Raw genomic sequence first — 13,766 nt, 5'->3', positions numbered from 1 at the left:
TGACGGTGACTAGTAATTTAAGAGTCCTAGATAAGCCTGTGGGTGTAACATAAACACAAGACAGAAACGGAGTAAGAATGGAGGCATGTTAGAAGGGTTTATTTTTCCCTCTTCCTCCAACTGGGTATTTCAAATGGCCTGATTACATCATCATGTTTCATAAATTCCATAATCCAGAAAACCCCCAGAGAGCAAGGGATGAAGCAACGACTAGACTGGTGGCTCTGGATGGACCACTGACAAGGATGTGCAGGCAGAGCCGAATCTACCCCAATAAGATAAATCTGAAGTCCTGGTTCTCTCACAAAGGCCCCCTTTACTCGAATTTAACCAATTAACTATCCAGAGTGAAATCCTCGCTCTTCATTTCACTTGGTGAGCAGGTCCCTTCAGCCTCCCTTGATGGAGGTCTCGAGGAGCATGGCGGAGACACCAGCTGCAACAGCTCAGTGAGCCTGGCTGGAGTGCTTTGATCTTCCAAACTCTGGTTCCCGAGCGTCTTCTGTTCTCTCCAGCCACCTTTGCTAAGATACCCAGAACTACCAGAAATGTAAATGTCAACACCGAGTCACATTTTTCAGCCATTATGACGAATCTCTCATTCAATGTTAACTGAATCACCACACTCTGAGGCCCACAGACTGGCAACACTGAAACGATCTGACTTCCTCTTTGTTCCCCAGAACCAATACCCAAGTTTGGCTGGATCCTCCTTTTCAATAGTTTTTAACGAGCCCACTGCTGTGTACCTGGCATGCTCACTACTGTGGTCCCACCTGCCTTTTATCACCGGCCTGCGAGATTCTTAAAACGCCTGCTTTGACTTCACCCCCTTCTCACTGTCCCACCTCATCAGGTTTTTTTACTTCACATCAAACACCTGGGCCTAATACCGGACCAGCAACGATTTTCAACCCACTTTTTCATGAGTGTCCGCCAAGGACCATGCATTTCCACGTGGGGTCATGCTCCACCTGACAGGCCTGGGCTCTCTCCTGGGCTGCTGATTTCTCTCTGTCCTGCACGCCCCTCCAGGGCATTCACAGTTCAGGTGAAGGGGCAGCTGCACTGTGGGTGTCCTTCAACCCTTCTCCATGTACAGGGTCTTTAAAGTTTCCTTTTAACGTTTCTACGAGTTTATTGGTCTCTGCATTTATTTGGCTTGCTAATTTTTTGTACTTTTTTTAAGATTAAGTCTGTCCTTTTAGGGCATCCCTGGTGGCTCAGTGGGTAAAGCATCTGCCTGCAATGTGGGAGACCCAGGTTCGATCCCCGGGTTGGGAAGATCCCCTGGAGAAGGGAATGGCAACCCACTCTAGTACTCTTACCTGGAAAACTCCATGGACGGGGGAGCCTGGTGGGCTACAGTCCATGGAATCACAAAGAACTGCACACGACTGAGCAACTTCACTTCTTTTAACTGTGAGATTTCAGTACAACGAATGAGATGAAACAAAAGTGCTAAGTGCCAATAAATCGTATGGGCTGTTAAGTACTGAAGTAGGTAATACCCCAGACAGAAAACTGCCTTGGGCTGAAGACATGGGAATTGAGTGGGCCTATTTTGGCAGAGATAATAATAAAGACAGAGAAAGTGACATCGATAGAAGTAGTCACGTGAGGACACACTACATGACTGGATGAGTGGGTTTCCACAAGGAAGGACAGACTGAGGGGGATGCTGAAAAGGTAGCTTTGAACTGGAGCACAGATGGTCTGGGATGGCAGGAAGGAGTAAACACAGGCTGTGAAATTCTCGAGGGTTCTAACCAGAACCCGGCAAACAGAGGGTACTCAAAATGCTGAAGAAGAAATGATCTGATTTTGAATATAATACAGAAGCATCAAGAGTTCCAGAAAAGTAGAGTAAGGTCTAGAGAGGCAGACTCAGAGGCAAGGAGAGAGGAGATGCTTCTGGAAGCAGAAGGGTCAGGAGGCTGTTGCTAGAGATGCGCCAACTCTCACGTTACAAACATGGTTTAAAGGACAAGGAACAGAATGCTGGCTGACTCTGGACTCCTGAGCCAATAGGAGGACTGGGACAAACCACTACACTAGTCAAAGAATATGGGACACAGAATCGGTACTGCATTTCTGCTTTGCCGCTGGAAAGAAACTTGCAAACATCACTGAACATAGACTTTCTTAGGACACTTGGGTCCAGCAGCACATGCTGGGGCCCCGGCTCCCGTGACCTGCTCCTGGCTAGTGGCCAGGCCTCTGCATACACAGCTGTGCTGCCTGTCCCAGGTCTCCACCTCCTGAAACAAGGGGGAGAGACTGATCTCTGCTGAGAGACACACTGGTGAGAGAAGGGGAAGAGACGTTATTCTGGTATAGACGGACTTCAGTATTTCAGAAGTCTCTCAGAAGAATCAAAATTAACACAAAGGCAGAAACTGCTGGTAGGTGGAGCTCAGTAAGATCGCCTAGAGGAGGGCATGGCAACACACTCCAGTGTTCTTGCCTGGAGAATCCCCATTGACAGACTGGCGAGCTACAGTCCATGGGATAGCAAGGAGTCAGACATGACTGAGTGACTAAACTCAGTAAAGGAGACTGACTGAACAATATTCTGTGTAGGAAAGCTGAATTCAGTTTTTCTTCTCACTTTTTTCTGAAAAATAAACATTTTGATATATCCAATCCACCACAGATTACAACAATTTTGGAAAACCCGACTTTTATTGTGATACTGATACTTTGGTTATAGAGCTTTCTGCCTGCTTCTGAAAAGGGCAAAAATTTGATGACTGTATCTCCAATTTGTGTGTGTGTGTGGGCACAAAACCCAGAAACCTGTACCTTTACCATTTGTTTAAATATAAAAATGGTAATCTAATGCACAAAGAAGTAGAAAGCAGATCAGTAAGTGCCTGGGACTGAGGGTTGGAGCTGCCGAATACCTGGAAAGGGACATGAGGACCTTTGGAAGTGGAGTCCAGCTCGACTATGGTGGCAGCTGCACAGTGTACACATTTGTCAAAACTCACCATACTGTACACACGGGCACCATAAATACGGCATAAACTACATTCCATGATTAAGTCGTCCTGCTCCAAAATAAATGTCCTTGATTCCAGCTCTCCTGAGACCAATGAAAGTTTAGTATTACCAGTATCTAAAGATGATCCTTTTAATCCTGTATTTCCTTAAAATATAGCAAATATTATCCAGTTGCTTCCTTCATTAAAATATACCTGTACTTAAACTTCAAGTGAAAGACAAGATCTTCAAAGAATTCATTTTAGGAAGTTATTAATACAGAAAAAGATTTATTCAATAATGCTGCCAAATTTTTACTTAAAACTGGCTGCAAAATCTATTACATTATTCAAGTATTTGGAATTATGGCAAACGTTCTTTTTATTAAACTGCGTTTAAGTTCTGACATCAAATCTGGGCACTGAAGTTAGACAACAAATCAAGATGGTATGTTTTTAGGATCACAGTGAGGTCTAAAAATATGTTTATTTTCAGAGGCACCTTGTAAACGGGCTCTGGAAGCAACCCTCGAGAAAAGAATTACAAATATATTTTTAGCAACGACGGCACCAAGGGAATAAGTGTGAAACTGTCCAGACGACTGTTCTGAGGCTCAGCTGGATCCTCTGTTCCAACATTCTTTTTTGTAAAGCTTATTTATTTATTTTTGGCTGTGCTGGGTCTTCATTCCTGCACGTGGGCTTTTCTCTAGCTGCAGACAGCGGGGACTACCTCTAGTTTCGGCGCACGGGCTTCTCATTGCGGCGGCTTCTCCTGCTGTGGAGCACGGGCTCTAGGGAACATGGGCTTCAGTAGCTGCGGCTCCCGGGCTCTACAGCACAGGCTCCGTAATTGTGCAGCATGGGCTTAGTAGCCCCATGGCATGTGGGAATCTTAGATCCCTGACCAGGGATCAAACTCACGTCCCTTACATTGGTAGGTGGATTCTTAATTAACCAGACCACCAGGAAAGCTCCTAACATTCTTATTAAAAAAAAAAAAAAAAAATTTCTCACTACTTCTTCACGACAGATCAGGATAAATCAATCTCCTCTAAACAATACTGTAGGTACAGTCTAGGTAGAGATGCCCTTCTCTGGGCAGGACATCCAGATTCTTGTTTCTGATATTCTAAGTTTCCTTACTTTTGAATTTTACTTAAAGGAGCTTGTTCCTCGTGTGTAGTTCAACATGTCCGCACCCCCCCAACCCCACCCCACGGCGCTGTGAGCCACTATGGATCATGTGGATGAAGGTGAAACTGCAGGAATGGCAGGGCAACGAGAGGATGATTCTGAACCCCTAATGACTTTACAGAATTACTGTCCCAGTCTGGACTCTCACGTGGAAATGAGACAAAATTCTGTATGTAGTTTGCTCTGTTAATTTTGTTGGAGGAGATGAATGTTATGTCCTAACTATTTTAATTAAGTGTTTCAAATCCACTTAGCGTTTTGTATACATGAGGGATAATCTATGAAAAACTTGCAAATAGTACAACACAAAATATAACTGGAATCTAAAAATTAGAAAAGAAATTAACAGACAAGAATTAGCCTCAGAATACAGCCCTAAAAAAAAAAATAAATAAATAAAAAGGCTAGAGGAGAAGGGAATATCTTGTTAAGATATAACATCTGCTCATTTAATAGGTTGTTTTGCTTACTGATTAGGATGCAACCCCATGGACTATAGCCCACCAGGCTTCTCTGTCCATGGGATTCTCCAAGCAAGAATACTGGAGTGAGTTGTCATTCCCTTCTCCAAGGGGATCTTTACAAACCAGGGATCGAACCCTTGTCTCCGGCATTGCAGGTGGATTCTTTACTGCCTGAGCCACCAGGGTAGCCCCTTTTGATACATTAAGCTGGGAATTTATGGTGAAACATGACACCATGAAGGAAGACAGCACCTTCAGGTGAGAGTCTCAGGCCTGGTTTTCTACACAGATTTTGCTTGTTAGTGAGCTTTCTCTCCGGTCCAGTGTAGACATGATTCCTGAACTCTACCTGATGTTCACCTGTTTCCAGAGAGAATGCATACAAATGAAGAATGTGTTTCACCTGATCTAAAATGAATTGCTGTTCACACCACAACTACGGATGCTCGTCTGAAAAGAAAAACAAGCCTCCACTGACTGACTTTCCTCTAAAGCTGCTGTGCCTTCCTTCTCCCCATCCTGGTCACACTTTTTCAGACTTCAGTACAGTACTGCAGTCCTGATTTCAAGCGGGCAGAACTAAGATCTGTCAGCTCCCACTCCTCCTCTGGAAAACCGTCCCAGAACACCAGGACAACAAAATGCAGAGACAAACCCTACCTTTGATGATACAAGGCTTATGACACACACAAGTACAGCACATACAGAGAAAACAGACATGCAAATTCTCAGCACCTGAAAGTCGACCCAAAGTGCCGGCTGAGAAGGAAGCAGATTTACCTGTAGAACCCAAAAAGACCTCAAAGATGCTCAAGTCCACAGCTGTGGAAAGGTGTATGAGCCAAAGAAGTATACTGGGCTTGCTTTACAAACAGTGGTTCTCAAACATAACAGAAATGACTACCGACGGAAGGCTGTTCCATGCTCCTGACCTGCGGGATCTGAATCTCAGGGGATGGCTTTCTAGACTTTCGAGACTCTTTCAAGAAAGTACTTGAGACACACTATTTATACAAAGAACTGACTTAAAAGACCAACAGTAGATCCACACTCTTGCCAAGACTGCGTTTTTAATATGTGTATTTGCTTTTCCAAATTCACTAAGTACATCAAAACCTTTCAATTCCATTGTAAAACCAATCAGCTATTTTAAACTCTAAAATTCTGATGACACTGTAGATCCTCGTAAAATGGACCATCACTGCACTTGAAAATATCGTGGACTCCTGTGGTGTGGCTCTAGCCAACAGATGGTCTGGAAGGCAAGCATCTTATAATGTATTTACAGGCAAATTTCCTCCTTGCCATTTTGATGGCAAGGGCCATCACAAGACAGGTGAACTTGAGGATCTTCTGCTTTCTAAATCTCTGCCTTTAAAAATAGCTGGCAAGCCCAGGGATTTTTTTGTTGGGGATTTACTCAAATCCTACCAAAATCCCTAGTGAATTATGTCTTAAAGCCAATGATTTGTGTTGGAAATCTGGGGTTGGGGGGTAAAAACAGCTTAGCATGAGCCTCAAGAGATGAAGTTAAGTAGTGGGCTCACAGTAACATCTGGGGATGATGTGTACAAAAAGATTTATATGGCCTTTTCTTTCATTTTGTCTTTACTATTTCATAATAGTATGTCCTTTAGGCCTGCCTATGTTTGATGGTATAATGCGAACAGAACATTCCAGAACATGAACCTCCCTTATAAAGATCCAGTCCCTTCAAAATAACGGTCTGCTGGTTATCGTCACATTCTTACTTTGGGTTGGATCATTTACTGTGTCTTCTTTTCTTAGGAAGTTTCTGCTTCCAAAGGAAAATAAAGTCTTCTTACACTGTGCCTCAGAACTCAAACACCAGAACCCTTCCGTTTATTTAGATGTCTGTTTTAAGAATCACTGAATGCTTTAAGCAATTAATCCCTGCACTTTGTCACTGTCCCCCTGTTTACTTAACCTTTTCCAGTTGGAGATGGATAACATGTCCATGCCAGCTGTCCACACGGTGCTACCGTGGGGCTGCCTGCCTTGCCTCTAGCTCACACGGCACTCCAATCTGTCTGCTGGGACACTGGCTAGAAGAATGCCAGTGTACGTGGCACTCACTCTCCATCTCGGGCACAATGGAGAGCTAAGTGGGCCTCAATTTCATAAAGCAGCAGACATTACACAGAACATCTCATGTCTGAATTTGTGGTACACTGTCTGAAAAAAAAAGAAGAGTAGGAAGAGTTCCAGGGAGTAAACATCCCAGATACTCTTCAAGCTGCCTGCGAAACCTTGAGAGCTCTAGGGACACATGTGCGTGACTGCTGGGGTGTGGGGTTGGGGGTGGGTGGTGGTGCTGGAGATGCTGGGGCTTCAGAAATGCTGAAGATCACCAAGGCATTTGTTGACCAAAACAGATGAAGACAAACTCTGCAGTTTGTTCCCTTCCTGTATTAATGATTCAACAATTCCATCACTCATCTGCTATCAATTGGTTGGTGAAGATCGTAAGACCAACTCCTCTTCTACATGGGTTTGGAACGAAACATCTGGTGGGGAAATTCCATGGGAGAAGAAAAGGCAAATGGGTTGCTTGCATTTCGCAGATGAGTCGTCACTCCCATCAGCTAGAATCCCGTCTTCTCTGCATTCTCCCTCATGTTCCAGCCGCTTGTCAAGTGCCAGACACAAGTCAGGAAGTGGCTCCCCACACCCACCCTTCTGCTTTGTACATATATAAGGTGTATGTGGTGATGGAAGGCACTGAAGGAGGGGGAGACGTAGAATCTTCTGATCAATTTTTTAAATTTTGATGTTTTCCGGCAATAGCAGTGGTACTGTTTTTAATGTTGGAAATACATTTGAAACTAATAAAGCAATAACTATCACTGTACTTCTCAAAGATACAGGAAAAGGACAATTGGAAATATTCTTTCAAAAGAAGTTTTAGAATTTACTGTAAAGTGTAACTGAAGTCGCTCAGTCACGTCCGACTCTTTGTGACACCACGGACTGTAGCCTACCAGGCTCCTCTGTCCACTGGATTTTCCAGGTGAGAGTACTGGAGTGGGGTGCCATTTCCTTCTCCAGGGGATCTTCCCGACCCAGGGATCAAACCCAAGTCTCTCATTGTAGTCAGACGCTTTACTGTCTGAGCCACCAGGGAAACCCCCATGGAAATTAAAAAAGTTTTTAAACTTTCCTTATTTTAACAAAAGAAGTAAAGATTTTATGTTCTTAAAAATTTTTTTTTGATGTGGACAATTTTTAAAGTCTTTATTGAATTTGTTACAATATTGCTTCTGGGTGTTTTTTTTTTTTTTAATGTTTTGATTTTTTTTGGCTGTGAGTCAACTATGTGGGATGGGATCAAACCCACACCCCCTGCTTTGGAAGGCAAAGTCTTAACCACCGGATCGCCAGGGAAGTACCTATAGTAGTAAAGATGCTAAAACAATAAAAGATGGTAGCAATGACTGCTCATATTCTGACATGGCCCCTGGATCTCTCTCTCTTCAACTAAGTATTACCCATACAAATCCTGAGTGCAATTCTAACAGAACCTCTTTATCACAGTTGGGGAATTAAATGAAGCTCATAAAGCTAGGTAGGACTTTAAGCTTACTTCAACACTGGCAATCACAAACTTAGATGCAAAGGAAGATGACTGATCATGGCTTAGCAGTCCAATGAAGAATTTTACAAGCAAAAATTTCTTGAAAAGCCTATGAGCAAATATTCAAGTCAGTTCTACTTTATAGAAGACAAAATATTAATAACAACTACATTTCAGAGCTGATTCTTAGGTTTGTAAGCAATGAATCAAAGACTGTTAATCGACAGACTGAAACAGCACACGAAAAGCCCAGGGACACATTCCAAGAAGGATGCTGAACTTCACCAGGTCTGGAATGAACGTCCCCATCAAACAGGAAGAGATCTCCTGGACATGACATGAGCTGTGGCTGGCTCTGCCTCATTTCACTTTATGGATTTATGGCCCCTTCCCAGTTAAAGACCTATCCCAGGAACCATGTGTGGCTCATGTATTTGTCTTTCCTACTATGGCATGGCATGAATAAATCATGGGCCTGGGTCTGTGAAGCCAGCCTGTGATTCATGGAGCCGAAGCACCACCCCCCAGGACTGTGTGCTTTATCACAGTAAACCTTGGAACAAGACACAATTTCCTGACTCAAAAAGCAGCCTTTAAATCAGGACACCTGGACAGCCCTGGAATCACTTAAAAAATGCACCAGGTCTCAACTCATCTTGGTTCCTCAGGGCTGGCCTGCACTTGCCCCAGGCCAGCTCCCTTTAACACTATTCAAAATCGACCCTTTCTGAGGGAATCACTGTGGTGAGAGAACTACAGAATAAACCAAAATGTATCTCGACCTCTGATCTCCTTTGTCCTCTGTTTTTTCCTGACTTAATTATCCATTCAAGAAAACCATATTCCCCAAGTCAAATGTGGCTTCCCAGATGGCGCAGTGGTAAAGAATCCACCTGCCAATACGGGAGATGCAAGAGACAGGGGTTTGATCCCTGGGTCAGGAAGATCCTCTGGAGGAGGGTTCAGCAACTCACTCCAGAATTCTTGCCTGAAAATTCCACGGACACAGGAGCCTGGTAGGATACATTCCATGGGGTTGCAAAGAGTTGAACACAACAGCACACACGCACTTCGAGTCAAATTTCTCTCTCAATCCTTTTCCCAACTTTTAAAACTCAAACCAAGAAGGCCATCTTTTGCTGCTTAAGATGAAAAAAAGCAAGGGACTGTGAGCCTGGCTTCCATCTAGGTAAGGCAATGAGCTGGAGTGACGCTGGGGATGAACCTGCCAGGGTGTCACTTGCTTGGAGACCTGCATTGCCATCAGTGTGACCCGTGCAGACACTACAGATACTTCAAACCGAGACTGGCCACAGTACCAGCCTCTCGTCTAGGAAACAGGAGATAATAACCAGTTGTAAAGGTTATGTGTTGTTGGAAAAGGGCTTTTGACATTAAGCTCTAAGTATAATCACCAAGCTAGCTTTGTTGTTCTGAACTCTTTGCAAACAACGCTTAAAGCCACTAAGGAAACAACTCTTCTCAACAATCACGTGGGGCAGCCACTGTGGCCAGAGCTCCTGAAGCCACAAGCACGCCTCAGAGGACTGCAGCCCAGGGCGCACTTGAGCAGCACCTTCATGAGAGGACCTGGGCCAGAAGCTCACAATCAAGTGGTTCCCGAACACCTGACCATCAGAAACTGAGATGGTAACTATTTTAAGCCACTACATTTGGGATAATTTGTTTATGAATACAGAGGATAAAGGCCAAATTCCACAGGGTGGTACAGAAGGCCCTTGGTGAGCCTGAACACTGCCTGTCTTCCTCCCATGATCCAACAGCTTTTCACAACCCTTTCCTGATATCGTACCTGCCAAGAAGTCACCCTGACCATCAACTCCCATCACCCTTGTGTCTCATATAACTTGAGCACGGCTGCAACTCTGTGCTACCTCCACCCCTGGCAACACCCAGGGCCAGCTGCACAGCACAACTGGAGCTGGAGTCGGCATGTGAACCACGCACACAGCGGCTTTGTGTACGTGCTCCACTTTTTGAACTTGATCATTCCTCTATGTATTTGTTTATATCTCTCTCCTTAGCACCTAAAATAGGTATTCAATAAAAACTTGAATGAACAGACTTGTGTTAAAATTTCAATATAACCATAGTACACAAACACTTAAAACATACAACTGTAAAGAACAAGAACTGTGTAGAACTAGCAATATTAGCAATTAAAAACTTTCACCTCCTATTTTAAATTCTAACTCCAGACACAAACTTTTCATCCACAGAAAAAAGAACAGATTGTAGAGATGCAGTCAGTGTATTCTAGGCAATTCACGCCCCAAACAGAAAAGGATTTTGTGGTCAATGGAAAACAACATGTAAACTTCGGGTCCCTTTTCACGCCGTGAAGCGTGTTTTGCTGTGTGTGCTTAGTCACTCAGTCGTGTCCGACTCTGTGTGACCCCATGGACTGTAGCCTGCCAGGCTCCTCTATCTATGGGATTCTCCAGGCAAGAATACTGGAGTGGGCTGCCACGCTCTCGTCCAGGGGATCTTCCCAACCCAGGGATTATACCCAGATCTCCCGCATTGCAGGCGGATTCTTTACCATCTGAGGCACCAGGGAAGCCACGTGAAGCACATGGAAAGTGATAATATTTGCAGAGAAAACTGTGCTGAAAGGCTGAGGCTGCTTGTGGCCCAGCACCGAAGCCTGTCTGGGACGTGGCAGCGAGCTGGGGCAACATGGTGCACATACTCGGTCTTCTCTCAGATCGCCTTTGTAATTAAACACGGCAAATCTGCCTAAAAGTGGCAGATTTCAGAATCTCCCCCCAACCCCTGCCAATACCTGGAAGAAATAAGCAAAACACTGCAAAAGCCTGCAGAACATTCACCTGTGGGAACCAAACAACACAAAGGTCAGAACCTTGGAGGAAAAAAGATTGAAAGGGTACATTAACAGTTCAAGAGAAGCAAGTCAGGAGGAACACATCTCTAGAAACCTCGGTAGAGGCGAGAGAAACTACCAAGATAAGCTATTTTCTAGGGAACACTAACGTGAGTGTGTGCTCAGCTGTGTTTGACTCTTAATGACCGCATGGACTGCAAACCACTGGGCACCTCTGTCCATGGGATTTCCCAGACAAGAATACCGGGGAGGGTTGCCATGCCATCCTCCAGGGCATCTTTTTGACCCAGGGATCAAACCCATCTTTTCTGAGTCTTAGCAGGAGGATTCTTTACCAATGAGCGGCCTGGGACACACAGGGAACACTAAAGTATTTAAAGTATGTAGCAAATGATCTGAACCCTACTTGCTTTTATCAGGATGAACAGTACGCCATTTATCAAAATTCCAGAAGAAAAAAAACAAGCCCAGGTCTCCTGACAGACTCTGCACTGCCCCAGTCGAGGCACCGTCTGCTCTCCACACACCCTAAGACCCAGAAGAGGAGACTGAAGGCAGCTCCCAGCCCTCACACATCTCAGAGGAGGAAGCAATGAGGTTTCAGACGAGGCAGGTAGGAAAGGGATCAGGCGGCAGTCATTCACTCCATATCAGGAGCGTCAGACCCGGGAATTTCACAGTCATCTAGATCTTCAAGTACAATGGCAGGATAAATATTATCGAGTGTGCAAAAACAAAAAAAATGAAAAAGAAAAATTCAACATCTGTAAGTCTTAGCTGAAAAAGCCAATTAAAGATAAACATTTAATAAACAAAACAAGATGAAAAAAATCAAAGAATTCAGGAATGTAAAGAGAAAATTCAGGAAAGGGCAGGTGTTAAAGCACAGAATTTAGATGCAAAACTGACACTGAGTAAAGTTGGAAATTATAGCCATAGATGAAATATAAATATTGCAAACCTTCGTGAAGCTGAAATTAAAATGTAACTTTAAAAACTGGTGAGAAATGGTAACTTCCTCATTTTTGACAGCATGACTGCATGCTGCTGAAAAACATGACTTAATCTCTTAGTTTTTTTTTTATCCTTGGGAAGATGTCTCAGGAATTCTTCTCCTGGAAAGAAACCGCTGAAACTCCATTTGTTCATTCTATTACAATCAAGTAAAATTAAACTCAATTTTTATCCAAAACAGCATGTTCCTATGAACCCATTAATTTCTCCCCTCTTTTTCTGTCTGTATATATGATTAGGATGGACTGGTTTGAAATCTCCCTGCTGTCAAGGCACTCTCAAGAGTCTTCTCCAATCCAGCACCCCAATTCGAAGCATCAATTCTTCGGGGCTCAGCCTTCTTTATGGTCCAAGTCTCACATCCATACATGACTACTGGAAAACCATTTTAGCTTGGACTAGCGCTTAGCAGCAGCAGCAGCAGATGGACCTTTGTCGACAAAGTGATGTCTCTGCTTTTTAATATGTTGTCTAGGTTTGTCACAGCTTTCCTGAAATTAACCCTGAATATTCACTGGAAAGACTGATGCTGAAGCTCCAATATGTTGGTCACCTGATGTGAAGAGCTGACTCACTGGAAAAGACCCTGATGCTGGGAAAGATTGAGGGCAGAAGGAGGAGAGAGCAGCAGAGGATGAGATGGTTGGATGGCATGACCGACTCAAAGGACATAAGTCTGGGCAAACTCCAGGAGATAGTGAAGGACAGGAAAGTCTGGTGTGCTGCAGTCCATGGGGCTACAAAGAGTCAGACATGACTTAGTGACTGACAATAATATATCTTTAGAAATATGATGATAATCAATATCTACTACAAATGATTACTTCCCAAACAGCTGAGTTTCGGGCTATTTTTTACTTTCTTACTTCTACTTTTGCTATTGCAAAAAATGTTTTAAAATAAAAGGATAATAATAAATACATAATTAAAAACCTGACTTAAGACACAGTATGACAAGAGAAAGCAAGTGTTTGGACTCCAACTCTGCCATATACTTGCTCTGTGGTCTGAGACAATAACTTCTTGAACCTCATTTTTCTTATCTATGAAATGGTAACACAAATGTCTAAACTTCCCAGAGTGGTTAACATTCTGACAGTTTAAAATACAGCACCTCTATTACAGCTGTGAATCTGGCACGTGGAAGGCACTTAACAAGTGTTAGTTTTCCTAGAAAGCTCAGGCTGTGATAACAGAAGTAGAAAGAAGAAACCCACTTATACTCTTGGTCTTATATTTCTCTCCAATTATACTTTTTAACCTTTAGTCAAGAGCCAAATGGATATGAGTTTTATCTCCGAGGATTAGCGTGGCTGAGGGCTGTTAGTTTTATTACAACATGACGATGAAAATGTACTAGAACGAGTTTTCAATGTAAACAACATAAACCTCTGTGCGGTTCCAGTCTTCACTCCCTCTTGAGAAATCTGTATCTTCTTAACTCAATGCAAAGAGAATATCACATTTAAAGTGCACTAAAAATATCTTTTCCTCCACAGAGAGTTTGACAGGATCTACTGAGTTCTGAGAGTAAAGGTCATGGTTAGCAAAGAGAAACAACCACCACAAAACTGATCACGTTATCTAAAAAAAAAGTCCGTCTCCAAAATGGACAATCTCCCCACCTTGAGGTCCATAAGACAACT

General features: G+C 43.5%; 1 protein-coding gene across 20 annotated transcripts in view; it reads right to left on the bottom strand.

Annotated features, from left to right (window-relative positions):
* The window catches only part of ERC1 (ELKS/RAB6-interacting/CAST family member 1), a 267,903-nt gene that overhangs the window by 69,131 nt on the left and 185,006 nt on the right, over window positions 1-13,766 (bottom strand). The window contains exon 16 of one of the 20 annotated variants that reach the window (XM_086402560.1): window positions 73-539. The exons of the other annotated variants lie outside the window; for them this stretch is intronic. Within the exon in view, the coding sequence (XP_086258686.1) occupies window positions 335-539 (205 nt within the window). The 3' untranslated portion in view covers window positions 73-334. Of the gene's footprint in view, window positions 1-72; window positions 540-13,766 lie in introns of those variants that run through there. 20 annotated transcript variants of the gene reach the window in all.

The sequence above is a fragment of the Bos grunniens genome, chromosome 5, assembly GCF_055505025.1.
Source record: "Bos grunniens cultivar Pamir isolate PY7600 chromosome 5, Bosgru_T2T1.0, whole genome shotgun sequence".
Taxonomy (NCBI): domain Eukaryota; kingdom Metazoa; phylum Chordata; class Mammalia; order Artiodactyla; family Bovidae; genus Bos; species Bos grunniens.
The sequence above is the reverse complement of the archived record's forward strand: the minus strand, read 5'-3'. Positions and strand labels throughout refer to the sequence as shown.